The sequence below is a fragment of the Mustela lutreola genome, chromosome 6 (assembly GCF_030435805.1).
Source record: "Mustela lutreola isolate mMusLut2 chromosome 6, mMusLut2.pri, whole genome shotgun sequence".
NCBI lineage: Eukaryota > Metazoa > Chordata > Mammalia > Carnivora > Mustelidae > Mustela > Mustela lutreola.
In genome coordinates, this window is record NC_081295.1 from 42205318 (window position 1) to 42230982 (window position 25665).

The window sequence follows — 25665 nt, forward strand, 5'->3', positions numbered from 1 at the left end:
GAAATTAGAGTCTGGGGGGTCACAAGGAGGGCAAAACTGTGCCTATGTCCTCCTGCGAAGGGTGTAGGTGAAGGTAGAAATCTAGAATCCATGACCCTTAAAAGAAAACTGAAGCAACAGATGTTGAAGCCTCCCTACCAGCCTTTTACATCATTAGATGACACCGTCTCCCCCGTGGAAGTAGGCCTGAAGATGCCTTCCTCTGCTGTGGGTAGAGCGGGTACCAGGCACTGGGGTTAATGCCCAACACTCATCCCACATCTACCCATCTGTCAGTTATTCCTTCATCTATTGATGGGTCAGTCAGATCTTCGTTTATACCCTATCCCATCTACCTACCTAGTAGAAAACGATCATTTCAGTTGTGGGTTCTTAAATGGCTATTTCTCTGATGGGGTAAATGGGAAACACTTCTTTTAACCTAAAGCAATCTGGGGAGATTTTCGAAGACTGAACTAGCACTTTGCAGGAAACCTGTCTATGACTGGCCTGACGCCTGGGTTCTGGACTCGCCACCCTTCCAGCTTCCTCCCCAACAGTTTCCCCTCTTCCTTCAGAGGCTGGCTTTTTCAGATTCTCTCCTGTAGGCCAAATATGGGTCCAGATATTATAAATGCTGCTGGGCTCTGGCCTGCGGCGAGAGGAATGTGGAGGTCACTACCCGAGGGCGTCCGGAATGAGGACTGGGGCGGAATTTGCTAGATCACTGGAGACGTATCATAAAATGAACGCTGTGGCAACCACGGAGAGGAGGACTGGGAAGCGAACCAAGTGCCTTCGGCGGGGTTCTTGGGGGGCAGAGTGACGTGGCTCCCTCCATCAGGTGGAAACCGTGCAGTTCTCCCTCTACCCAACTCAACGAGAGATAAAGATGTCTAATCAACCACCAGCGCCGCCGCCACAACTCAGCCTGGGCCCCGGAGGGAGGGGGAGCGCCTTTTCTGCTGAACCAGCGACTCGGGCTTGTTTGTAGGTTCGCAATTCACCATGATAAATGTAAAGACCAATTAAGGTTTGATCCGTGCACACGGGAGGCAGACGGCGGCTGATAGTGGAACCAATTAACGAGCATGTACCCTAATTCCTGTCGCGGCCACCGGGCGCACCGCGGTTCCCCAGGCGCCAGCGGCGGCTGTCCCGGAGCCCCCGTGCGCCTCCGGCCCGGCCCTGCAGGGGGGCGTCCTCCTCGTGCGGGAGGGACGGGGAGCCGGGACCCCCAGCGGCTGGGGAGGGGGCGCGCCGGACAGGGAGGCGCAGAACCAGCCGCCTACGGAGCCCAACTGTTCGTAGCCCGGGCGTGCGGGTGGGGCGCGCCCCAGTGGTCCGCGCCGGGCGGGGGCGACGGGGGCGGCGAGGCTGGAGAATGCTCCCAGCGCGAAGCCAGCCGGTGCCCCGAGGGCGGAGGACAGGTGGTCGCGTGGCCACCGCCAGGTAGCAAACTGCTCGGGGGCTGCGCAGCTCGGTCCCAATGCTTCGCCCGCCCCCGGGCCTGGCTCACTATTGCCCACCGCGGGGGCGACTTGGGGCGAGCTGAACGGCCTGTGGCCGCACCCCTGGCCCGGGGCTCCCCAGCCTCTCGCCTCCTGCTCCCCTCGCCCTTCCGGCTGCCCCAGACGTGACCCCCGCGCAAGGTGTTGGCGCTGCGCGCAGCCGGGGCGCGCGAGATTAATGGCCCCGAGGTCGGGGGCGGTGCAGGCACGAGCCCCTTCTTGGCTCCGCCGGGGTGTGAGGGTATCCGGGAGGAGAGCCAGGTCCTGGCAGTGGGAGCCCCCGGGACCGCGGCGGCGGCGGCGCAGAAGAAGGAGGAGGAGGAGGAAGAGAAGTAGGTGACGCGGGCCGGAGAGGCTTGTCCCCTCCGGCCCCAGGGCCGGCGCCACGGCAGGTGCCCCGCGCCGGCAAAGTTTGGAGCCACGGGTGCCGCGCTGCGCGGTGCGCGGGTCCCTCCCCGCGCAGTTCCCTCGGTGGGGTCTGTGCCGCCGCCGCTGCCAGGGCAGGACAAAGGCTCATTAACACGTGATGGGACCGCGCTTCATAAATGGGACTGGAGCGAGAGGGAGCCAGAGACAGAGCGCCAGCGGAGGAAGAGGCAGGGACCGCACGAGCGTGGCGAGGCGACGGGCGTCAGTGCTGGCGGAGACCTGCGGCCCCACGCCGAGCCTGGCTGGGCGAGCGGGAGGACCCACTGAAGAGCCCCGGGAAGGGGCGAGGCTCGCGGGCGGCGGGAGAGGAGGGGTCGCCAGTCGCTGTCGCTGTCGCGGGCGGGCGCTGGAGGCAGGGGACGCCGGCGCGCGGGCAGCGTGGACCGACTGACTTACTGACCGACCGACGGAGGCACACCCCGCTCCACCCCACCCCACCCCGCCTCGCCCGCATCCCCGCGCCGGCGCCGCCTCCCTCTGGCTACTCCCTCGGCCACCCCTTCCTTCTGCACTTCTTTTCCGCCTCCGCCTCTTCTTGGCTCCGGCGGCGCCAGTGCCTTCCCCTGGCCCGGGCGGGGCGCCTCGGCTCCCGCAGAGCTCCGTAGAGTCGGGAGGAACGTTTCGTTCTAGCAGAGCAGCAGCCCCTGCGCTGGGCGAGAGGTGCCGAGGGAGCTTCTCCCCGAGGACCGGGGGATGCGAAGGGTAAGACCTGGCAGGGTTGCGTTTGGAAATACTTTTTCCGCCTCCCGCCCCCTCGGGTACTGACCAGTGTAGTCCCCAAGTGTCCTTCGTGGAGTTCTTATTCCGTGTGAGCGAATCGTGCGTCGATGTTTACTTAGCTGTACAGCCCCGGCTTGTAAACTGTGGTCTGGGCTACTTCTGGAGCTTTCTACCATTTACTACTTATTGAATGTGTGTGCACCTCTGTGTACACTGATGTGTGTTTGTAGGAAACGTTTAATTGTGCATGTTTGAAAAAATAGGCGCTTGACTTGGTGCTGAATGTCTATAAACCGTATCAGCAACTAAGTGTTTCCAAATACATCCATCTCTGCACCAAACCTAGAAACTGCCTAAAATATTAAATGTCATATAAAGAAATGTATGTCAGATAATAAACTTTTGGTGTAGAAAAATAGCTGCAGGAGCCACTCTTTTTAAGGAAAAGTAAACGTGCCTTTAACATCTAAATTTAAATGTTGATGGAATCATTTAACCCCAAACAAGCCATTAGACGAAAAAAGTTGCTGTGTTTTTGAAAGACATTTCTCGGTAAGGCTCACCATCATAAATGGATCGCCTCTCCAGTGGAGATGTTGGCAGTGACAGACAGGAGAAACTGTCATTTGGTCCTTTGGAAGTTTGAAAGCAACATGCATGCTTCTAATTATAGTTTTAAATTGAACAAATGAGGAAAAAAATGGTAATCTGTTCATCATTTTGCCTCCCATCTTCATTTCCCTTCAAATTAAGTGCCATTCTTGTCTTTGTTGTTGCTTCTTGATACATTAAGCATCCTTGGGCATTTAATAAGAGATTACAACAGATTTACTGGTTTTAAAGGTGTTGAAAGATATCTCTGTGGGTCCCATAACTTCTCCTCGTTTTTTATTACCAAGTTAATATCGTTTCAGCCATGGGGGAAATGCAATTTCTTAGTGTAAACTCAGTAAACATTGAGTATCAGTGGGGTGACCACTGCCATCCATCTATTTTGCAGAATATTGAGAAGCTCAGAGCAACTAACCTTTAAGGTTCCCATAGGACTTTGTCTGATTTAAAGTGTTGCTTTTCTAATCCCACCCTACTGACAGTTTGCAAGGGAAGATACACTGATTGATTTTTCTCTGTCCCTTTTCTCCCCTGGTACTCCTTCTCCCTCCCACCATCTCTAACTCAGTTAAAAGCAATTTTATCAAAATAAAAGGACACGCATAGTTTCTTAAGTGAGACAAATAATATTCTGATTATATCCATACATGAACAGAATCCATGAGCCTCCAGATTGTTAAATGTTGCATACTGCAAGCGGTTACTTGTAGGCACGATAGCAGTTGCTGTAGTTGGGCAAGAGGTAAGAGGATGGACGTGGTTTTAAAAAACTAATCCATTTTAGGTTACCAACAGAACTTACTGTGAACAGATTCTTTTTGTTCCAAAGATGTCTCCCACTCCAGGCAAGGAGCAATCCTGGCTGAGGTACGTATCAAGTGTCTGATGGGGAAAGGTCTCATTGTGTTCCTAAGTCTCTGTGGGGGTAACGTGAGGCCCCAGGGGGGAAATGCTCAGTTCTGACCTTTCAAAAATAAAATTACTATGCTTGCACACTCATTGTTAGGAAGGCAAATTAGATATTCACGCCCCCCAGTTTCAATAGATAGCTTCGATATAGATGCCTATGAAAAGAATGTTATTCCTGGTCCCTTAAAAAAACAGATGATGTTATTTAGTGTGGCATGTAAAGTTTTACATTTTGTTGCAAATCTGATTTCACGTTGGAGTAGTGCTTGGCTTTGTTTGTTATCCACTGTTTTCTGTCTTTTTCTGTTACCCTTTTCCCAGTGGACTCTGTGCCTCCCTGTCGCCTGTGAGATCGTGCCTCTCTAATAAGCCTAGCTGCAGGATCAGTGTGTTCTTTTTGGCATTTCAAAATGTTAAAATAGTGAAATTGTTAAATGTTAACAAGATGAAACTGCTGGGAATGAAATTCTCTGGAAGAACCACTCTATCTGTGGCATATTACAGTCTATTCCAAAAGAAAACTCTTTGATTCAGTCCTACCTCTTTTCTCAAGAAGGAAGCAGCCCCATTGATTGTGGTGATAAGTATTTAGTATGCAGTCTCAGCTTATTAATTACTAAGGCAAAGCCTGAAAAACTCTTTCAAAACAATCTTATGACATTCTTCTTTGCTTTGACTCAGGATTAACATGAACTACCAGGAAATTGAGACAGGCTCCTTGGTTGTCTCGCATGTTAGTGTTTGGAAGTAGAATTGAAATACTTGGCTGTTGAAGAATAAAGTATGATGAAACAGAACTTAGAATAGCTGTTGGTAGTTCACCACGCTTACCAAATGTTTCTTCCCAGAAAACAGTTGGCCTAATAAGAAAAGTGATTATTTCCCATAATTAGCTCTCCGGGAATGCTGCAAAAGAAAAAAAAAAGTAATAAATTGAATCTGGAGATACCTAACAACACGTGATGAGTAAAACAAGATTTAGTGATAGCGTCTTGAATTTGGTTAGTCAGATGGAGCCTGTCCTTGAGGTTGCTGACTGTTTTTCTTGGGGGTAATTATGTTAGCTCAGTTGCCTCAAGAACACAGATGAGAGCTTTCATTCCTGCAAAAAAAAAAATAATAATAATAAAAGGATGCTGTGTCTTCAGTATAATCTGTCTCTTCTGTTTTTGTATTCATCATTTTCTAATTGAACTGACAAATGAGTTAGAGGGAAACCAGCCTTTGGGTTTAAATTATTTATAATTCTGCTTTTGCCTCTGAAAAGACCTGGACCTAACATTGTTTGAAAAACTGCTGGGGCCAAGTTTACATATTGCATATCTTTATTTTGAGGGACTACAAGCTCTGCTGGTTTTTCTTTTCTTGATTGAAGATTTGGTAGAGAACCTAAGGAATAAGAGGAAATCAAAACCAATTGATACACTTTGTATTGGCAAAATTTTAACTTCATACACCCCATCTCTAGTGCTTTCTTAATTCTTTTCTGATAGCAATGTTCACTTTCTATTATAACTGCATGAATGCCGTTTCTGAGGTTTTGGGGGATAACTACACTTTGCCACTGAATTGTTACTTAATGTTTTTGATAATTATTTAATTCACTGATCTGTATCTTCTTAGATTAGATTGGGTTTAACAATTACATATTACAGATCAACTCAGATTTCTCCCAGATATGTTTTAGACTAAAAGAAAGAATAAATGTTATCCGGAAAAATATATAACATCAAATTATATCCCGCATAATTTTAGATGATTGGGATGTATGAACACACTCGTATATATATATGAACAAACTTTTTCATAGGTGTGTATCATGCCTGACATAAGAATTTAGACCCATTGTCTTTATATATCTGAATATATAATTCATATTTTAAATAAATACTACAAATTTGGGAAAATGTCCAAATTCAAGGCAGCTATACAGCTGGACATAGAAGACTCAAGGCAAAAGAAGTATCCACCTTGCATCAAAACAAGTCTGTTCTGATTCTCTAGGGTAGCATAGATCTTTTCCCATCTCAGGTGTTCTAAGAATCTTACAAAGATGCCAGGATGGGCATAACTACCTTTGATTATACTTTTCTCATCAACACTGATTGATGTGTTTAATGCAGTTCTCACCGGTCCTACTAGTTGTTTATTATTTTTGGAAAGGAAGTTGGGAGAAAAAAAATACAAGATTATTATTCTATCATAGAATGCATATTAATACCAGTGTATTTGTAATATACAGCACATTATAGTGTCATCACAAATAAGTTTAAACTACAGGAAATAGGTGAGGAGGGAGAGGAAAGTTGTTTTTAGAGGTTTTCCAGTGCCTCTCTTGGTACTACTCAAATAGTTTGATGTTAGAGAAACTCCTATCTTAAACAGGCCTCAATGGATAATAGGTATGTTTATGACCTATCAGTGATAATGGGTCAAAGCCATTACATAAAGTAATCTGTGATTACCTCTACTTCTTAACAGAAAATGTTTACTAAAAGCTTTCCTGGGTCATATTTCTTCACTGCACGGGTGCCTCATGGAAAGTAAAGTACATTTCATTATAATAGTTTTTCTAGCACAGTTGCCATTACAAATACCTTCTTGAGCCAGTTTTTGTTGATATTTTCCATATATTTGAAGTATTTTCCATATGGATTATTAACAAATAACGTCTGGATATCCTCTAATTTAAAGTTTCATTCGGACAGGTTAATTTCATAATTTAGTGAGCACGAGGTTCATTGTTTTGTTTGTATGGGTTTTCGAAGGAAGAATTGTTTACTCACCAAACCTGAGCAAATGGGCCTGGCAGAGCCAGAGCAGTTGTTCTGAAATACTATAAATTCTGGTGCAGCCCCAGCTGGAGAAATTTTCACACCTGCACCTTAGGAAAGCTTTCAAAATTTTGCTTTGTTTGCTTTGTTTTGTTTTTGAATATGTGAGTTGAGACTGGTTAGATGGGAATCAATATTTCTTAGCTAAATCTTTTTTTTTTTAACTTATTGTGCTATTGCATTATATTCTGTAGTTTTGAATGAATTTCCTAAGGTAGATTATGCATTTTTTTAATCTAACAAGGGATTTAAGTTCCCTTTTCTCCTAACACAGACAGCAAATAATTTTTCCTAAGAGCACAATATTTTATTATCTAATTATTTTTTCCCCTTGAGTTTGGATTCTTAATTGTGTAGAGTTTGGATTCATTGAGTAGAAATTTGATATCTTTGGCTTGATTCTTTACCATCATTATCTACTCCGAAAAGCATTTAAAATTTGTTTTTTACTTTAGAGATAAAGGGCAGTATAGTTTCCTAAATTTGACAATGTAATATCTATTTTTTTAATTCCTACTAGCAAATTCCATGCTATTGCTTTTTAAAGAAAAGCAGAGGCATTTTTCAAAGATGTGCCAGGCAATCTGTTGTGGTAGTTGAATATACTGGCAAATGCTTTCACAAACTGTGTATGTCAGTAGTATATTTAAATATAATTAAAATAAAATATAATTAGGAAATAATGTTTTTCAAAGTTTATGTTTAAATGGGAGGGTTCCCTTTTTTCCTCATTATTTCTTCATCTGTTCTTTTAGACCATCTATTTAGAGAAGAAAATTGGACTATGAGTTCTATAAATCGAATTAAGTTGCAAGGAGTTTTACATTTAAATTGGTGATAAATTCCAGCATGCTTTTTAAAAAACAAATTTCTCCTGGATATCGTCTAGGAAATTTTGTAACATTGATTTCTGTTGGCCAAGAGGCGAACCAATGCCATAAGCAGTATGCTTTTGTCCATCTTGTTTGCTTTTAACTCAGCTATATTTAAAAGTAATCAACCTGATTTATTCGTTAGAAAAGAGACTTTATTTAATGCCACTATGGTCTGTGTATTTTGGTTTATTCCCGTGTGGCTTTTGAAATGGACCAGATTTCCAACTCATTTCAATGCACTGCTACCAGAATATGTAAATGTTTTCTCTAGCATTTGTACAATTGTGGTGAGCAAGCAGGATACATGTGGAGAAGAAGGAAAGCTAAACAATTTAATATATAACCAAAGTAAGCAAAAGATCGTCCAGAGAGTTTGGTGTCTTTGCCCATGTGGTAATTTGACTCTGGAAGACAGACAACTAGTTTTGGGAGTTCCAGCAAAGTTCTTACAAACAACAACCAGAAAAGGGAAAAAACCTTTGGATGATTGTAGTCCTCAGCGGAGGAAGTGAAGTATGAGTAATCTAAGATCCATTTTTATTGATGAAATAATTAGAAAGGAAACACTCTGTCCAAAGTCAGACATTTAAGTATTTGAAGATCCATTTCCATGTATTTATAACGCTTAGATATTTTTGCAAGCTATATGCCAACTATAAGCAGTAATAGGTTGCATAATTTAATTCTGTAAGTTAATTTGCTGCAGATCTGCATTTCTTGGGCCTACTGCAAAATTTCCATTTTAGTTTGTTGTTTTCTGGGTGCCTCTCCTGTGACACATTGTTTTAGAGTTTGAGGAAGAGATGAACAGAAACAGAAACATATCTAGTTTAAAAAATAAGCTGAATGTTAACTACCATTCCTGGTTTCCCGTTCTTTTATTCTCATCATCATGGGTTCTTTCACAGTAGAACGGAAAGAAATGGCTAGCAGACCTAGAGAGCTTTGCATAGACCTTGTAAATAGAGTTAGGAGAAAATGGTGTGTGGAGTTCTTAATTTATGTCTGCATGCTGGGTAAGTACATACTGTATCTTGAAGCCACTTTTCTCTGTTGGTCAAAAATATAACAGTAAGTTTCCTGAAAAAGTGCAGAGAAGCCCGGAATTGTAGACCGTTGAGAGGTTCCTTGAGAGGTTCCCACTCGTTAGGTTATGTTTCTTTTCAGGCTAGACCACAGAATTCTATTTCAGTCCCATAGAAATGCCTTGGTTTTAAACATCTTCTCTGGGAAACTACTTTACCATCAGCGGGCTCCCTTAGCCATCCATTTCAACCTACACTCACAGAATATTCTTTCTTCTTATCCTCAGTTCCTAAAGGTTCATTTTTATCTGCCCCCTCAAGCATTAGTCTTTCTCATAGGTCTCCATAAACTTCAGAGTGTGTTAGAATCTCCTGGAGGGACTTCTAACAACACACCTGTTCCCCAAACCCCACTGTTTCTGACTCCATAGGTCCAAGGCGAACCTGAGAATTTGCAGTTTTTTAAGTTCCCAGGTAATGCTGATACTACTGTTCGGGAACCACTGGCCTATAAAATCACTCTGCATGCGCTCACAGACCACTGTGGGATGTCTCAGACTGTTCTTTGAGGTGTGTGTACCCTGGATGTCCAGCCTGTTCTCACCCATCTTATTTCCTAATTCTTCATCTTCACATCACTGTTGCTGAATATTTGCAGTTCCTCAGCTCGGTTCATAAGCACAAAATTGCACCACACAAATCCTGGGGAGGGTTTGAAAGAGTACAACAGAACCACCTCATGGTTTCAGCGACATCAAATCCTATCCTTGCATCCAATTGCACACTTCCGTCTTAATTGAAACTACATTTCCAAAGCACATGTTTCATCTCTAGTGAAACCTACTTCCTCCAGTTCTGTTTGTATATAATTATTTGCATCTTGAAAGCATATTTTTATGTTTGTATCTTGCATGTCAGTACACACTAAATTTTTTTTTTAATTTCAGCTAAAGTGGATGGCACATAAGTACCTAATTTATAAAATCATGTTTGAAGGGAATCTGGATTTAAACAATAAAAACTTTCTTAAAATTATTCCAGTGAGAAGATGATAGGAAGGAAAAGGAATTATTTAGAAAGCTACCATATCCTCGATTTGTATGAGTATCTGGACAAATATTCATTTGTGAAATATTCCATTGTAACCCCTGTAATGATAAATAATTTTCCATTCTTTTTCATCCCGGAACTATGGCCTGTGTTGGTGACTTCATATTTGAAAATCAAAAAGCCACATGTTTCATAAAATAGAAATGAGTTGGGTTTGTTATTAGAATTGATTTTGGGCTCCTGAGATATTCCCATCTCACTTTTAGCATCTCTTGGCGTAAACATACTATTTGTTTCCAGTAGAACTACTTTCCTTTACTCATCCTTAATTACTTTCTTGAGGCAGACTTCCAAATATTCACAATTAATTTTATCAATATATTAAATTTTCTCCATGCCCCTTTGCCCCAGAAAAGCAATTAAAAATGTAGTTTTTGTAGGCAGTAATAATAACCCATTTTAACCCTCCGTAACATATTTTCTTATTTATGTTTTAATTAATTTGGTTGTAAAATACATAAAGTGCTGTAGCAGGAGGAGAAGTTGCTCAACCAAAGCAAGAACTATGTCCACTGAATAGAATAACAAATTGATTCCTGAGGGCTTATAAAAGCCACTCCATCTAGTGGTTGAATTTTCACATAACTTCTCTTGACAAGTGGTTTTGAAAACACACTTGCACGTGGAGAAACCCCTTTGGGAAAGATTAATGCATAATAACGGGCATTCGAGGAAAGGAAAAACTTCATTATAATCACAACCTCATAGATCGTCTTTAAAGGTCTATCAACAGCCTGTAATCCGGATTCATTCAAGACTGTGCGTGTCACAAAAATCTCTTTGTTTACCATTGCTGTGTGCCAAAACAGTGAGGTTTATAACACACACCCAGGTTCCGCAACGATTGGAATACAAAGTATATTTCTAATCTTTGCCTCAGGCTTCCACTTGCCATCGATATAACTACCGGTTAGTGATGAGATAAAAGGTCCTGGGATGAAGAATTGTTGATGCCTTTTTATTGGGGCAGTTGTTTTTGTTTTTTTTCTTCAGGTGGATGTTTGTATGAGACCAAAACTCCGTTTTAATTCCCTTATAACTGACGGACTTTATGCCAAGGAAAACAATCGACAGTTAGACGCCTTTCAGCTAAGATAGATCTGCCACGTCGCTGACGAACACCTACATCTGTTTAGTAACCAGATATTGAGTACCTACGCCAGACCGGACACTGTGCCTGGCAGAGGACATGCGAGGCTTATAAGACAGGTCTCTCCTCTCAAGGTGTTCACGATTTGAAGGGTTTCGACACAAGAAAGATTGACACAGGGTGACTCAGCAGTGCCCATTCTCTCTCCAGGGAGAAAAACTCAAAGCATCTGTAGGAAGGGGGTTACACAACCCAATTACTGGGCTAGGCACCCCATACCATTGGGTGAAACAATATGGTAGGCCTATGACATATTTTCATATCCGATTCTATTCTGTCATCTGTGGGAGGAGAAGGACAGATGGGTGGCCTTTATTGGACAAAGTCGGGGGAGAGGGAAAATCATTTCTCTTGCTTCCCTGTCTCTCCCCTTACACAGGGGTAATACGTGGATGTGTATTTCATGTGTACAGTGCTAGGCACAGAGTATGTGCTCAATGAAAATGTGATACATGAAACCGATGAGGGCATATAACTTTGTATCCATCAGCTACATGGCTGTTAGGGACACAGCTTTGTGCTGTTTGGGGACCAGGAATCTGTCACAAGCACTCCCTTGTTGGAGCCTTACAAAGGTTTACAGAATTTCTTAGCCTTGATTCCAGCGAGCATCTTAGGAGCGGGCCTCAAAGAGTCATCTTCTGACTGGGCCCAGCAAAACCCCACACTGCTCATGGTGGGAAACTGAGTGATTTCAAGTTGAGTTTGAATTTCTCCATATGGGAATGAAAGCTTCGAGCTTTTGTTTACTAACAACCATCATGCCCCATTCAGCCCTAAACAAGGTGTCCTCGCCTTTCCCTGCTGGTATTGTGGAAACTGTCATTACTGTCCACAGTCCTTACAATTGACTAAATGAAGGGGGAAAATCTAATTTTAAAAAATGGTGACAAAGACAAGTTAGATTTTTTTTTTTTTATTATTTGCCAGCAGTCGCTGAAAATAAAGTGCTAATCCAGGGTTAGGAAATATAGTTTATAGTTAATTATCATACTTTGTCCCTGAAGACCACAAGGCAAGGATGTTTTGCAAGCACTATGGGCAGTCTTTTTGCTGTCAACAGATCTTTCCTTCAGATTTTAGTCGTTTGCTATGTAAAACGATCAGCTACTGTTTATTACATCCTTTCCCCCAAATCAATTCTTCCCCCTTAGAAACCAAGAAAAGGGTCTTATGTAGTTTCTGGACCTCAAAGCTAAGAGCAGTTAACTTCGAATTACTCAGCCCTGGGTTGAGTTCTAGTTCTGCTCCTCTAGTTAGAGAGAGACCTAGAGTTATTTTACTACTCCAAGCCTCAGTTTGCTCCTATGTAGAAGGGGGATCATGATAGCACCTAATGCATGTAAATATTTAAAAAATAATTTATATTCTTATCACATAAACAATCTAATGTTTCTTATTACATTATTGGGGAATTGGAATCTTCTCTATTGTGCAGTTATTTAATCACCCAAAACATTCAATCACTCTAAGATTTGAACCTAGAGAAACAAGACTTAATTTTTCACTGAGCTTAATTTGTATGTTCGTTGATTCAAAGAGAATGTACTCCCTCATTGAAAGATTAAGGAAGAAACGGAAAGGGATGCTGCACCACTGGACAACATGTAGCATACTTTAAACTGTTGCTTCCTCGGCAATGAACTGTCAGATAACCTATCTCCTGGGTTCAAGGTGTTTTTTTGGGCTGGCTTTTAATGAACAAACTTCACATACATGATAAAGACGAGCTTATGGAGTATTTTGTATATGGACTGTGGCTTCTATTGAGTTGAAAATTTTGCAGTTTTTAAGGGAAAGCTGCATCTATTATGCCTGGTTACTTTCTTTACAGATATGTAGAAAAGGTAGCCCTCTTTAAAAAAAGAGAGACAAAGGCACTTAGTAAGAGGAAGCATCAGAACAGTAGAACAAAATTAAATGGTAAATGGAGAAATGGAATTGGTTATGAAAGTCAACAAATCATTTCACTTGTATCATTGCCTTTGTGATAGACTTTTCTTACAGCATCATCACCTAATAGTGAATGTTTAATCTGATGTAGTTTTAAAACCATCATTTTTTTAAGCCCTAAAATTCTTTTAAATTTTAACAAGCTTTTAAATTTAAATAATTAGGCATACTTCAAGTTAAATTTGAACAGAAATATAGCCTTATAACTGCCTTAATGTCTATTTAGATCATATTAATTGATATATTTTCATGAAATATATTTTCTTACTAACAAAGACCAGAGAAAATGGTGCATTTAATAACTTCTATTCCACAGTGCAAAATATATGGAAAGCTAAGGCCAACCGAGCATTACCTACATAATGGAATTTTCTTTTATATATGGGAAAAGGAACTGACATTAATACAAGGAAGAAGGATTATGTATTTTTGCCTGAATTATCAGGATAATTAAGTCAATCCTTTACTTCTCTTTGCTATAGAAGATAATGCAAAAAGGCAACCAAACTACTTTAATAATTCCAAAACTCTGATGGTTATATAAGACTTAGAAAAGACTCAGTTGCTCATTCAGCCATAGCAGAAGCATCATTTATCCAGCTATGGTGTTGGCCCATGAGATCTGCCGTGTATACTGAGGACATGTCTTAGACATAATGCAATTATAAGGGTCAACTAAAATTTTCCTACTAACTTTAGAAAAATACATTATCAAGTTACTTTTTCTTGATCAAATTAGTAGAAACCAGACTCGTTCCCAGAAATGAATGGAAAATAACAAATACATCCACTGGCACCTTCATTCTCTTGAACCCTTCACAAGACTCTTTTATGAAGCTAGCTAAGCAGAACAACACAAAGCAAACAAAGAGATAAGGGAGAATAACGGCTCGTTTAAGCAGGGGCCTGGAACCCCTGCTTAAATGGGGTCTTGGACTCCTATTAATTTAGAAACCATGGGCTTGGGCATTGTGTCCTTAAAGCATTTGTACACTTAAGATATTACAGAAGGAGCCGGGGGTGGGGAGCGTGCTGAGTATATCAGGAGCACTGATCCTTCTGATGCTTCTAGAGGGTTTTCAGCCCAACTAGTCTTGACATCCTGCAGGGATACCCAGAGAGGCTTGCACAGTCCAGAACTGCAAGGATTTTTACTCCAGTACAACAGTGATAAATATCTCACTTACTGAAATGTCTCTCTGAAACAAAGAATATCTTCAGTAGGGCAGTGAAAACTAAAATAACCTGCTGTTGATCCTATTGATATAGAAAAGACTTTATTTGAAGTCTTGTTTTGTCACTCTATGTTCACCCTAATCAGGACGTGGATATTTTATACCCTCAATGGTCACAGAAACAAAGCTGTCGACTCTAGGTAGACTTTAGAATGCTTCATGCTGCTGCTCATGTACCCAGAGTGTTTCTTTGATGTGTTACCATAGTTGCGACTTATATAAGTTTAGGGGTAGTAGATGGAGAGACAATTGTGCACTTAGTGAGATGGACAAACAGGTAATATCATTCCAAAAATCTGAAGTTTCTTTTTTTTTAAATAATAGATTCAACACATTAAAATATTTTTATTTTTCTAAAGATATGATTTATAGCTTAAATTAATAGAATAAGTTGTTTATATTTTTAGAAACAGAATTCTGGGAAAATCCCCTTAAATGTCATTCAGTCATTGTTTTACTCTAACAGTAATAAAAACCAACTGCTTCTTTAATAGGTGCATCTACGCATCTTGCTAGAAATTTCCAATTATGATTTTCCCAGTAGCAAACAAAAACAAAATTAATGGCAGCTGCATCCCCCAAAGCCTAAACCGTATTACTAATGAACTCTCAAAGAAAACTCTCAGTGCAAAAAATAATCAGGTGAAAATTACTGTAATAATCCAAAGGTAGAAATAAAGGGAAAAATTACTGAAATGCAGAGGACCGCTTTCCTGCCATGATCCTGTTAACTGGTAAAATTGCCTACGCACCGTGGTACTTTGACATTACTAAAGTCCTTGAACTGCACAAAATCCATGTATACTTTAAAACTGTATTCCTTAATTAAAGTTGGCTGATACTGAACAGAAATTAGTCTATATTTCAAAAAAAAAAAAAAAAAAGAAATTAGTCTATATTTCATAACCACACCATGCTCCAGCTCAGAGTTAACAAGTGACTTTGTTTTAATGAAAGTGCTTGGTTGCATTTAAGTGGGAAATTGTGATCACATAGGTGGTAACCTTAATGTAGAATAAATCTCAGGCACACATAGGTTTGCGTTGCTGAAAAAAGATGTTATGGGTGGTCTATATAGAATTATATAACTTCAGGAGACCAGCTTCTTCACTGAAGAAGCTTTGTAGCTCTTCCAGATACTAAAATTTTAATCTTTGAGGCCATGCCAATAGGCAGATTTACCTAGATGGGTTGGGATAGGAAATAGTGATTTAGTAGGAGCGAGTCTTAATTACTATTGACAAAATGCCTTAATTTGGGTTTGTAAGAAGCTAGAAGGCTTGAATATAATACAGAACGCGAAATGGCTTTATCCTAGTTACTGTTAATTCCTAAAACCGTGCATAAAGTCAAAGAGCAAAAATTCTGGAGTCTGAGAGTCTGGAGTCTGTCAGCTACAAACTCTTCATCTTCTGGACAATTTACATTAACATCTAATGACCTCCATTTCCTTATCTGTGAAATAGGGATTAATAAATAAGCACCTAATAAAGCTGTCATGACAATTTGATGATAGAATATGTGTGAGGTCTCTGGTCTCCTGAAGTTATATAATTCTGTATAGACCACCCATAACATTTCCTCCTCCACACATGCACCCATGGGTGCATCTTCTATTTCCTTCATGCTTTAAGTGCGGAGACAAAAATAAAATTTGAAGAAGCAGCCTATGATCTAATAAGGCACTGTGCTATCTCAAAACAATATATGGCAAGGGTCATAGTACTAGGTAATGAAGAACAACTCATATTTACTGAAGACTTAAATTTTATGCCAGACACTGTTAAGTACATGATCTGCTTTTTTTCTTTTTCATTTAATTTTTAGAACAATTGTATAACTTAGGCAATATCATCCTCCTCCTCATCCCCATTTTGCAGATAAAATACTGAGGCTTATCGACATTAACTCCTTGCCCAAGTACAAGTTGCATAGTAATCTTGGTCTGCTAACTCCTAATTCGGTGTTTTCCCCATTACTAGTGTTTTGACTGGTTGGAATCAGCGGGGAAAGGAAGGGAGATAGTAGTAGCATCCTTGGCTCAGGTTACAGGGATGATGACTCAGTAAGATTAAAAGCAGCTTTGAACCCCAGCAAGTAGCTGTTAAAAACTTCAAATGTGGCTAGTACCAGGTGTCGAAGTAATAATATTTTGGATACACTGAGTTAAATAAAATATATCATTAAAATTAATTTCACCTTTTACCTTTTCCTTTTTACCTAGGTAGCAGAAACTTTAAAATTGCATATGTGGCTTTATATTTTTATTAGACAGCACTGCTCTAGAACCAGAACATCTGGGTTTGTTCTAGCTTGGCCACCTACTAGCTGTGTGAACGGTGAATTCCTTACCCTCTCTGTGCCTTTCATCTGTGAAATGGGGATCATAGCGGCACCCACCTCATAGGGCCACTGTGAAAAATAAATAGTTCCATAGACATAAGAGGCTCAGGAGGCCGCCTGCACATAATAAGCTCTCCCTTCGTGCATAAAAAGGGAAAGTCAGCAAGACTTTGGGGTCTGCTTGATTATAGAGGCCAAGAAAGAAGAGGCGTTCAGGGTGTTCAAAGTATGAGATTGGGCAGCTAATATGATTAGTCATAATTCCATAAGAAATGTGCAAAAAGACAGTACTGAAGGTAATTTGTTGCAGCACTATTTGTAACAGCAAGAGATGATGAACAATGTAAACCTGCATCAGAAGGAGGCTGGTCACACTCATCTAAGGGATACTTAAGGCACCTGCTAAATGAGGAGAGGTTTTGTGGACCAACGGGGAACGGTCTTCATGCATACTTTTAAATGGAAAAGCAAGGTGCAGAACAGTATGTGTGGTATATTAGTATTTGTTAAAAAGAAAATAAAGAAAGAATTCATGTATTTTTTTGAGTATGCATGGAATATCTCTAGAAAGAGTAACAAGGATCTTCTTGCCACGGGAGAGGAAAACTGGATGGTTGAGACATGGGGATGGAGGAGACAGACTTTGCTGTATGTCCTTCTGTTCCTTTTGAATTTGGAATCATTTGGATGTAATATATGCATATAAATGATCAAAATTTCAAGTAAGTTCGTTTTTAATTGGGAAATGTGAAGGACAAGTTAGTTACTTGAAATAAGCTGACTTGGGAGGGAGGTCCTGGATTGGCTCCCAGGTTCGGTTTTCGGGCCAAATACCCATTGAATTAATTACATTTCTCTCCTCTGATTTTTAGAAAAGGCAAATAAGTATTATTAAATCACTGCTTTTATGCACCAGTTAATAACATTCAGCTGCCACCTCTTAGGTTCATGTGAACATTTCTAAGGGAGACTAGCCCTCTCTTTCTTCTCTGCTATCATGTTATCAGGCTGGTGAAACACGGAAGAAAAAAAGATACCATTCCTGTGCTTGGAAACCACTTTTTAGTTATTGAAGTAGATATGTAAGCTCATGATTAAATGATACAGTGAGCCCTGTAATAGAGGGGAAAGCTGGGGGAATTAGTTCTGCCTCGTGGGAAGGGCTGGCCAAGGGGATATCAGAAATGGAGGTAAGTTTAGCACCAGGCCTTGAGAGATCAGTGGAGCAGAGATCTTGGAAATGCGTATTTCAGACAGGGGGAGGCTTAGAGGGAAGGAGGAAGGTGTGCAGGTGTGACTCAAAGAACAGCAGGGCCAGTGAGCTCTATGTTGGAGTATAGGTGGGTATGGGTATGGGTGGAGTATGGGTGGGCGTTGAGAGGCCAAAGTTGGATATGAGGATGTGCCAGGACCATGAACAGCTCTCTCACAAATTGTGGCTATTTTCTGTGTCCTTCAGATGGTGGATGGAAACTTTCATATGTAAACGGAGTTGTTTAGCAAATGTAAGTTTGCAGAGAGTAGAGTTGACTCAGAAGAGAGCCTGGACCCAGGGATAGTAGAATCTAGAAAGGTGGACCACATTCAGCACCTTGTCCCTATTCCAAGTTACTAAATAAAGCAGAAGGAAAAAAAAAAAAAAACCCACATTGTGATACTTAAGGTATTCATTTAAATTTTTCACCTTTGCCTCCATGTTCTGTCTCCACTCACTAATCCTACATACTCTTGGCATAGACATCCTGTCCTTGGGGAAGCCTCCTTCTGCCCCCTGAGACTAACCGCCCCCAACAGTGTCTGGTGTATCTCCAGTCATAGTGGTCACCACATTTCATCATAATTACCGGGGTCAGCTGTCTGTCTTCTGCCACACTGTGTACTCCATGTGATAGGGACTCTTGCTTGGTACTGTACATGCCCAGCCCTTAGTGCTTACCTACCACAGAGCCTGGCACATACTGGGTCCTCCATAATTTTGTCAAATGAATGAATGAGTGACTCATGACTTCAGATAGGTAGGATTTCTGTATTTTAGCAGGAGAACTCAGAACATTTTCATTTGTTCCAAGATAATTACTATCCCACAGCACCCCCGCTATACAGTGTGCTATATTAAAAAAAAAGAAAAATATAACTAGGAAATAAAATGTTAGTTTTTATGGTTATTTTAAAATTATTATAGATACCACTTAGTAATTCTAATGTCATTATAAGCGAAAGAGCCTAATAGCTGCATTTTAAGGAGAATTTATAAATAGTAAAATCAATTCCCTGGCTGTTTATTTTGAAACAAACACCAAATTGTTTATCTTAGAATTGAAGAGCTCTTAAAATTTGGCTCCCTTTTCTCAGTTATCCTTATTTCCGGGGCCATCTACACGGAAGCCTAGATGATACAGCATTGAGGCCTGCTTCCTGTCTCCCAGCATGCTTGTGTCACCGCACCTCTCATGAGGGACACTGTCAGGAAACGCTCTCCTTCATCACTGCTTCCCAGTGTTCAGGATCTTGGTCTGCCCAGGAGCCTCAGTGCAAGTTTGCCGTTCGTGACATTTTTCTTGGTTGGTGTACACATGTTCAACGTTCACCTCAGCCATGAGTTGATCCAAATGTCTCCTCTGGGGGAGGAGACTTGCCTGACAGAGACAGGCCAGCATCTAGATCTTCGCCTATGGTCATCTGTTCCTCTGGTTCTCAGAAGTCTCTTCCTCCCCCTTCACATTCAGCACACAGGCTGCACACAGTCCCTGATTCCATACAGCCTCATTCTTTGGTTGTGCTATACATTCAGTCTTACCTGTGTGACAAGGTGATAAAGTCTTTAAGAGCAGTAGTTGTGTGACATGTTGCTCTACCCTGTCCCCACCAGTCTGTGGTGGTAGAAGCCAGTGGTAGACGTTTCCTAATGCAACTATGAGGTGTGTGCCACGCCCAAGACACACTTCCTTCTGCTTGACTGTCAGACCCTGGAGGTCTGTGCAGGATCACACAGTGACTTAAATCCAGACAGCTTCAGTAATGAAAGAAATGTGTTTCTAGTGGGCGCCTCCACATCGCCAACTCTGGGTGGCTTTTCTGTGACTGACTGACTCATTTTGTTGACTGAAGGTGACAAGGATTTTATCTAGGCTCAGAGACAGGAATAAAATACCATGATGGTACATGTTTGGGATGTTTACAGTCAGTTTTTAAAACATTATTATGATTTTCCCAAGCTTTTCACCATTGAGCTTTTTTGTTTTCCCTCCTGTTAGGACTCCCTGCTGTGGGTCTCTTTCTCAGTCCTTTTGAGTTTGGCCTGATCCAAGACGGAGGTTATGAAGTCTATCCTAGATGGCCTTGCTGATACCACCTTCCGTACCATCACAACAGACCTCCTCTACGTGGGCTCCAATGACATTCAGTACGAAGATATCAAAGGTGACATGGCATCCAAATTAGGGTACTTCCCACAGAAATTTCCTTTAACTTCCTTTCGAGGAAGTCCCTTCCAAGAAAAGATGACTGCCGGAGACAATGCCCAGTTGGTCCCGGCAGACCAGGTGAACATTACTGAATTTTACAACAAGTCCCTTTCATCCTACAAGGAGAATGAGGAGAATATCCAGTGTGGGGAGAACTTCATGGACATGGAGTGCTTCATGATTCTGAACCCCAGCCAGCAACTGGCCATCGCCGTCTTGTCCCTCACGCTGGGCACCTTCACGGTTCTGGAGAACCTGCTGGTGCTGTGTGTCATCCTCCATTCTCGCAGCCTCCGCTGCCGGCCCTCTTACCACTTCATCGGCAGCCTGGCCGTGGCCGACCTCCTGGGGAGCGTCATTTTCGTCTACAGCTTTGTTGACTTCCACGTGTTCCACCGCAAAGACAGCCCCAACGTGTTTCTCTTCAAACTGGGTGGGGTCACTGCCTCTTTCACGGCCTCGGTAGGCAGCCTGTTCCTCACGGCCATTGACAGGTACATATCTATTCACAGGCCCCTGGCCTATAAGAGGATCGTCACCAGGCCCAAGGCTGTGGTGGCGTTCTGCCTGATGTGGACCATCGCGATTGTGATCGCCGTGCTGCCTCTCCTGGGCTGGAACTGCAAGAAGCTGCAGTCCGTTTGCTCAGACATTTTCCCACTCATCGACGAAACCTACCTGATGTTCTGGATTGGGGTCACCAGCGTGCTGCTGCTGTTCATCGTGTATGCGTACATGTATATTCTCTGGAAGGCTCATAGCCATGCAGTCCGCATGATTCAGCGTGGGACCCAGAAGAGCATTATCATCCACACATCCGAGGATGGCAAAGTGCAGGTGACACGGCCCGACCAAGCCCGCATGGACATTCGGCTGGCCAAGACCCTGGTCCTGATCCTTGTGGTCTTGATCATCTGCTGGGGCCCTCTGCTTGCGATTATGGTGTATGACGTCTTTGGGAAGATGAACAAGCTCATTAAGACAGTATTTGCGTTCTGCAGTATGCTCTGCCTGCTGAATTCCACCGTGAACCCCATCATCTACGCTCTGAGGAGCAAGGACCTGAGACATGCTTTCCGGAGTATGTTCCCCTCGTGTGAAGGCACTGCGCAGCCTCTTGACAACAGCATGGGGGACTCAGACTGCCTGCACAAGCATGCCAACAACGCGGCCAGTGTTCACAGGGCTGCAGAGAGCTGCATCAAGAGCACGGTCAAGATTGCCAAGGTGACCATGTCTGTGTCCACAGACACGTCTGCCGAGGCTCTGTGAGCCTGACGCCTTCCTGGCAGCACAGGAAAAGAAATTCATTTTTTTTTTTTTTTTTTAAAGCTTAAAATCTAGAAGAGTCTGTCGTCTCATCGGTTATATTTTTTTAAGTTGACCATGCTCAGTGAAAGGGGACTGTCACCAGGATCGGTTCTCAGCTCTGTAGCATTTCGACAGTGTAGGTACCGAAACTCAGTTCTTCAGGGGTTTACAGTGAAGAAAGCCAGCTGCTGATGTGACCGAAGCTTCTTCAGGGTCTCAGTGAAATGGGAGAGACACGTGCAGCTACATGGTCTGAAGTCTAAGGACCCATAGGAAAACACCATCAAATGAGTAATGCCTTTGTAACCACAACTCTCATTATAATGTGAAATGTATTTGTCCATAAGTATCAGAGATGTCCATTTTTACAAGTTATAGTACTAAAGTAGAGCTCTTTTGTAAAATGTGTCGTGTCATGTGAGATGTGGATCCGTGTTTACTGTGTGTTATTTATATTCGTCTAGTTCAGCAAAACCGGAAGGTAGATTTTCATGAGAACAATGGGACACAAGCGGCGGATATACACCAGTGAGACCACTTTTTTAAAAAAGTATTGCCCGTGACCTGAGAAACCTTAATATTTTTTCCAATCTATTTAAATTTGACACTGAGATACTCATAAAGGTTTATTTTTCTGTTAACAACAAGAAGAATCTGAAGACTATCCAGAGCATTGAGCAGAATTCACTGATACTTAAACATTTGTTAGCCCTACATTTTCATACATGGACATTTATTATCTTCTGGACTATGGCTGTTCTGTTGGGTGATGGATTACAAGCAGAATGGAAAAGAGAAGGCATATTGACTTTTCTGGCTGACATCTCTGACTTTCTTTAGTCTTTAGCTATTACTAGACCTCTTAAGACAGCATGTGTCAACCTTAATGTATATTGTTATCACTGTGCAATTGCTGTTTACTTGAAGAATACTGCATTCTTATATTCCAGGTTTCAGTAGATTTCATGCCTGGGTGGCCAAATGAGTCTTCATTTTTTCTTAATTGAAAATAAGTATTGTCTGGATCAGTAAAATTATACCGTGCGTGAGTGTGAATATAAATGTGTGTGTGTTTCTATCCTGTAACTGTTACAGTTGTGTCCTAAAGTGAGAAAACTGTGATCAAGTGTAAATCGTACCACTTGCTGCATACTTGCACATGAATTCAGTTTCTAAAATTGAGTTCTTTATGAAAGCTGGTTGGTAAAAATACCATAAACATTCATAAAATTCCCCCCTCCCCGCCAAGGGATTGGGTCAAGTACTACTAAACTGACCTTTAGATATTTCTTAAGACTCGTGTCTACCAAGGAATGATCAATGACAAACACGCAAGTGAAGGTCTATATTTGCCATGTCAGTGTTGGGAAAATGAGTGTCTTGGTTTCTGAGCACCTAAGGTCTACCAGGTCTATAGGGAGGTAAATCATCAAAAAGGAAGCGGTTCTAAAGAAATCCATGATGACATTTGTTGTTGGAACGTGGAGCAGTGTGATCCCGTCTAAGCAACACTGGACCCTGCCTGCTGAAGGAGGAGTACCCAGTCGGGTCCTCGTGGCTAAGGAGGCTGGGCAGACAGTGGTGATACAGAAAAAGGCAGTGAGGAGCAGACACCCTTGAGACTGAGGCTTGGATGACATACAGCTCTTCTATGCTTTACCTAGATGCCCGTGGTGACAGCCCAGAACCTGGCTTTGACTAGATAGGTTTGGGCTAAGAAGTAGGCCTCTCCTCTTTTCCTGGTAAGCAGGGTCTGCTAAAATATAAGCTGAGCATGGCTTTCTTTCTTCTTGTGCCCCAGCCTGATACTCCTTAATGGTGCCATGGATGCTCAGAATAAGGCCCTTTTCCCAGTGAGCATTAATATTGCTTCAGAAGTCACTTGACCCTGACCAATTTTACTTACAAATAGTCTTCTTATACAGATAAAGCATGGCTCCTACAGGACCCAGAGACCTGCCTAGCATGAATTAAAGTGGAGAGCTAGCATTTATCTGGTGATTTCTAGCTCTCTAGATAGATGAGCAGTCTACTGGGGCATTGTCCTTTTGTGGCAGTATATGGTCTGCAGCTGAATGTGGCCTGTGGGCCAACCTGGGATGGATTTAGCTGTCTGTACGTACAGCTCAAATCTGCCTGCTGGTTGCCTCACTTTATCTCTCTGGGATATGCAGGGGAGGGCTCAGCATGCTGGAGGATGAATAAGCTCTCTTTAGGAGAAAGAAAAAAGATCGTTTCCAAAAACTCACCAAGGTCTGGTTCCACTGAAGAACTGCCATTTTTTTGTCCTGCATTATCCCGAATTTTAATCCACACATCTCAGAGCTCACCAGGCAGCACCAACTCTCTGCTCGCAGCTATGAAGACCTGGTGAAGACGAAATTCTCATTATTTGTAGAAAAATTCCAGGATTCATTTTTGAAACTGTATCTGTGTGTATGCAATGTAGATTTTATAGTGTGTTGTGCTTTCAAAGATCTGAATCATATATAACAAATTAAGGGACAATAGGGCTGATGGCACTAAACTTGGTGCTTATTGATATTCCAAGAAATATCTATGAAATACCATCACATTTGTGTTACACTACCTTCATTTTAAAACTCTTCAATTAGTTTGATTCACTTTGATGCTTTTAATATCATTTCCCAACCCAAGAGACTCAAATGTTCTCCCTAATGAGTATACTTATTAGAATTACCATTCATCAGTATCATTCATTACTGAGTCCCTTAATTAGGCCCATTAACTTAAATATAATTTAAATTTCAAATAAGTCTTGTAAGGTCTGACTTCAGACTTACCTATGTTCCTCTGAGGGTAACATATTTGTCCTGACCATGCATTTCACTATCACATACGTCTTCAGAAAGGGCCAAATTCCTAACCTATTCAACTTCCTCAGAGTAATGATGAATCTTTCAGTCCTACACCAATAGTTTCATTTAGACAAAGAGGGCTGTTTATAAGAAACTCTGATTTTCCATTATGTAGGAGATTTATGGAAAAGAAACATGGATCTGGGAGAAGCTGCAGACATATGCCTACACTTGAGATGATACCCAAGCCTCCCCACCACACCAAGTCAAGTCTTATCTGGCATTAAGTGTCAAGGGATTTTGGCTGCCTAAACCCACGTTGCAGGAACCAGGCCCAACCACCAGATGAGAATTAGGCCCTGGATGAGTAGCACTCTAGTTACTGTCCTGTTGATTCATTTCTGCCATCCCACATATGTAAAAGAGGCCACCGATACCATGCGCAAAATTAGATTTCTCACAATCTAACTGTATATTTGTATGATATTTTAAAATCTCCTAAATGCTGGGCAATGGCTATTAAGAATTGTCTTGCATTGGCCTTCTGATGAAATGTTAACAATGCCTATTGTAATATAGACAAAACATTTTATCTACTGATTGGGGCTGAATGTATGTAAATAGGTTTAAAAAAAAAGTCAGACATTTAAGAAGTGGCCTACAAATCAGTACTTTTCAGATAGAAGGGTTTCTTTACATTGCTGTGGCATCCTACAACCTATCTTCACGTAAACTTAGTGTACTAGGCTTGCTGGGGATCCGAGTCCCCAAGAGAGGAAATCTTTTCTTGTGACAATATGAATCAAGATGCCAGATTATCTGGATTCTTATTTCCGATGTTTCAACTGGGAAACAGAACTCTTTACTGTCTGTAAATCTAACATTATTCCTTTTCCTCTTAGAAGAATATGGTATCGTTAGATGTCCATTGAGCTGGTAACATCCTTGCAACCGCCGTAATATCTTCGTTAGTAATATGTATAATACTTTGTACACAGGTACTAGTAAGATTGTTATTCAATGTAGCTTCAGTCATTAAATTACTAGAGCAAAGTAGTACTTTCGTAATATTTACAATGTATTAAGCCCACACTATATTTTATTTCGATGATATAATTAAATTGTTACTTATTCCAAGAGAAAACATCCCATCATGTCTATTGTCCAAAGTTACCTGGAATCCAATAAAAATTCTAGATTCTCATGAAGAACATAAAATGCCTTTGAATTCTGCCTTATTTCACAGTCTAACATTAAGACACTCAGGATTTAAGTTCTGAAAGATTGTTGAACAACTGATTTGTTCCCAAAAAGCATTTAGGACTTTGATAAATGAGGACAGGTTGGGTTAATGTTATTTTTAACATAGGAAAAACATGCATAAAG

General features: G+C 41.6%; 1 protein-coding gene across 3 annotated transcripts; it reads left to right on the plus strand.

The window, feature by feature from the left end:
• The first annotated feature begins 1346 nt into the window (after nt 1-1346).
• CNR1 (cannabinoid receptor 1) lies at nt 1347-25665 on the plus strand. 3 transcript variants are annotated; one of them, XM_059177115.1, is made up of 3 exons: nt 1664-2621; nt 4036-4118; nt 19940-25665. In XM_059177115.1, exon 3 carries the CDS (start codon nt 20003-20005, stop codon nt 21419-21421), a length of 1419 nt encoding a protein of 472 aa, XP_059033098.1. In that variant the 5' UTR covers nt 1664-2621; nt 4036-4118; nt 19940-20002; the 3' UTR covers nt 21422-25665. The 3 variants fall into 3 exon arrangements, with proteins under 3 accessions (XP_059033099.1, XP_059033098.1, XP_059033097.1); XM_059177116.1 differs by lacking the exons at nt 1664-2621; nt 4036-4118 and adding an exon at nt 1347-1431; XM_059177114.1 differs by lacking the exon at nt 4036-4118 and having other exon boundaries at nt 1666-2621; nt 19940-25664.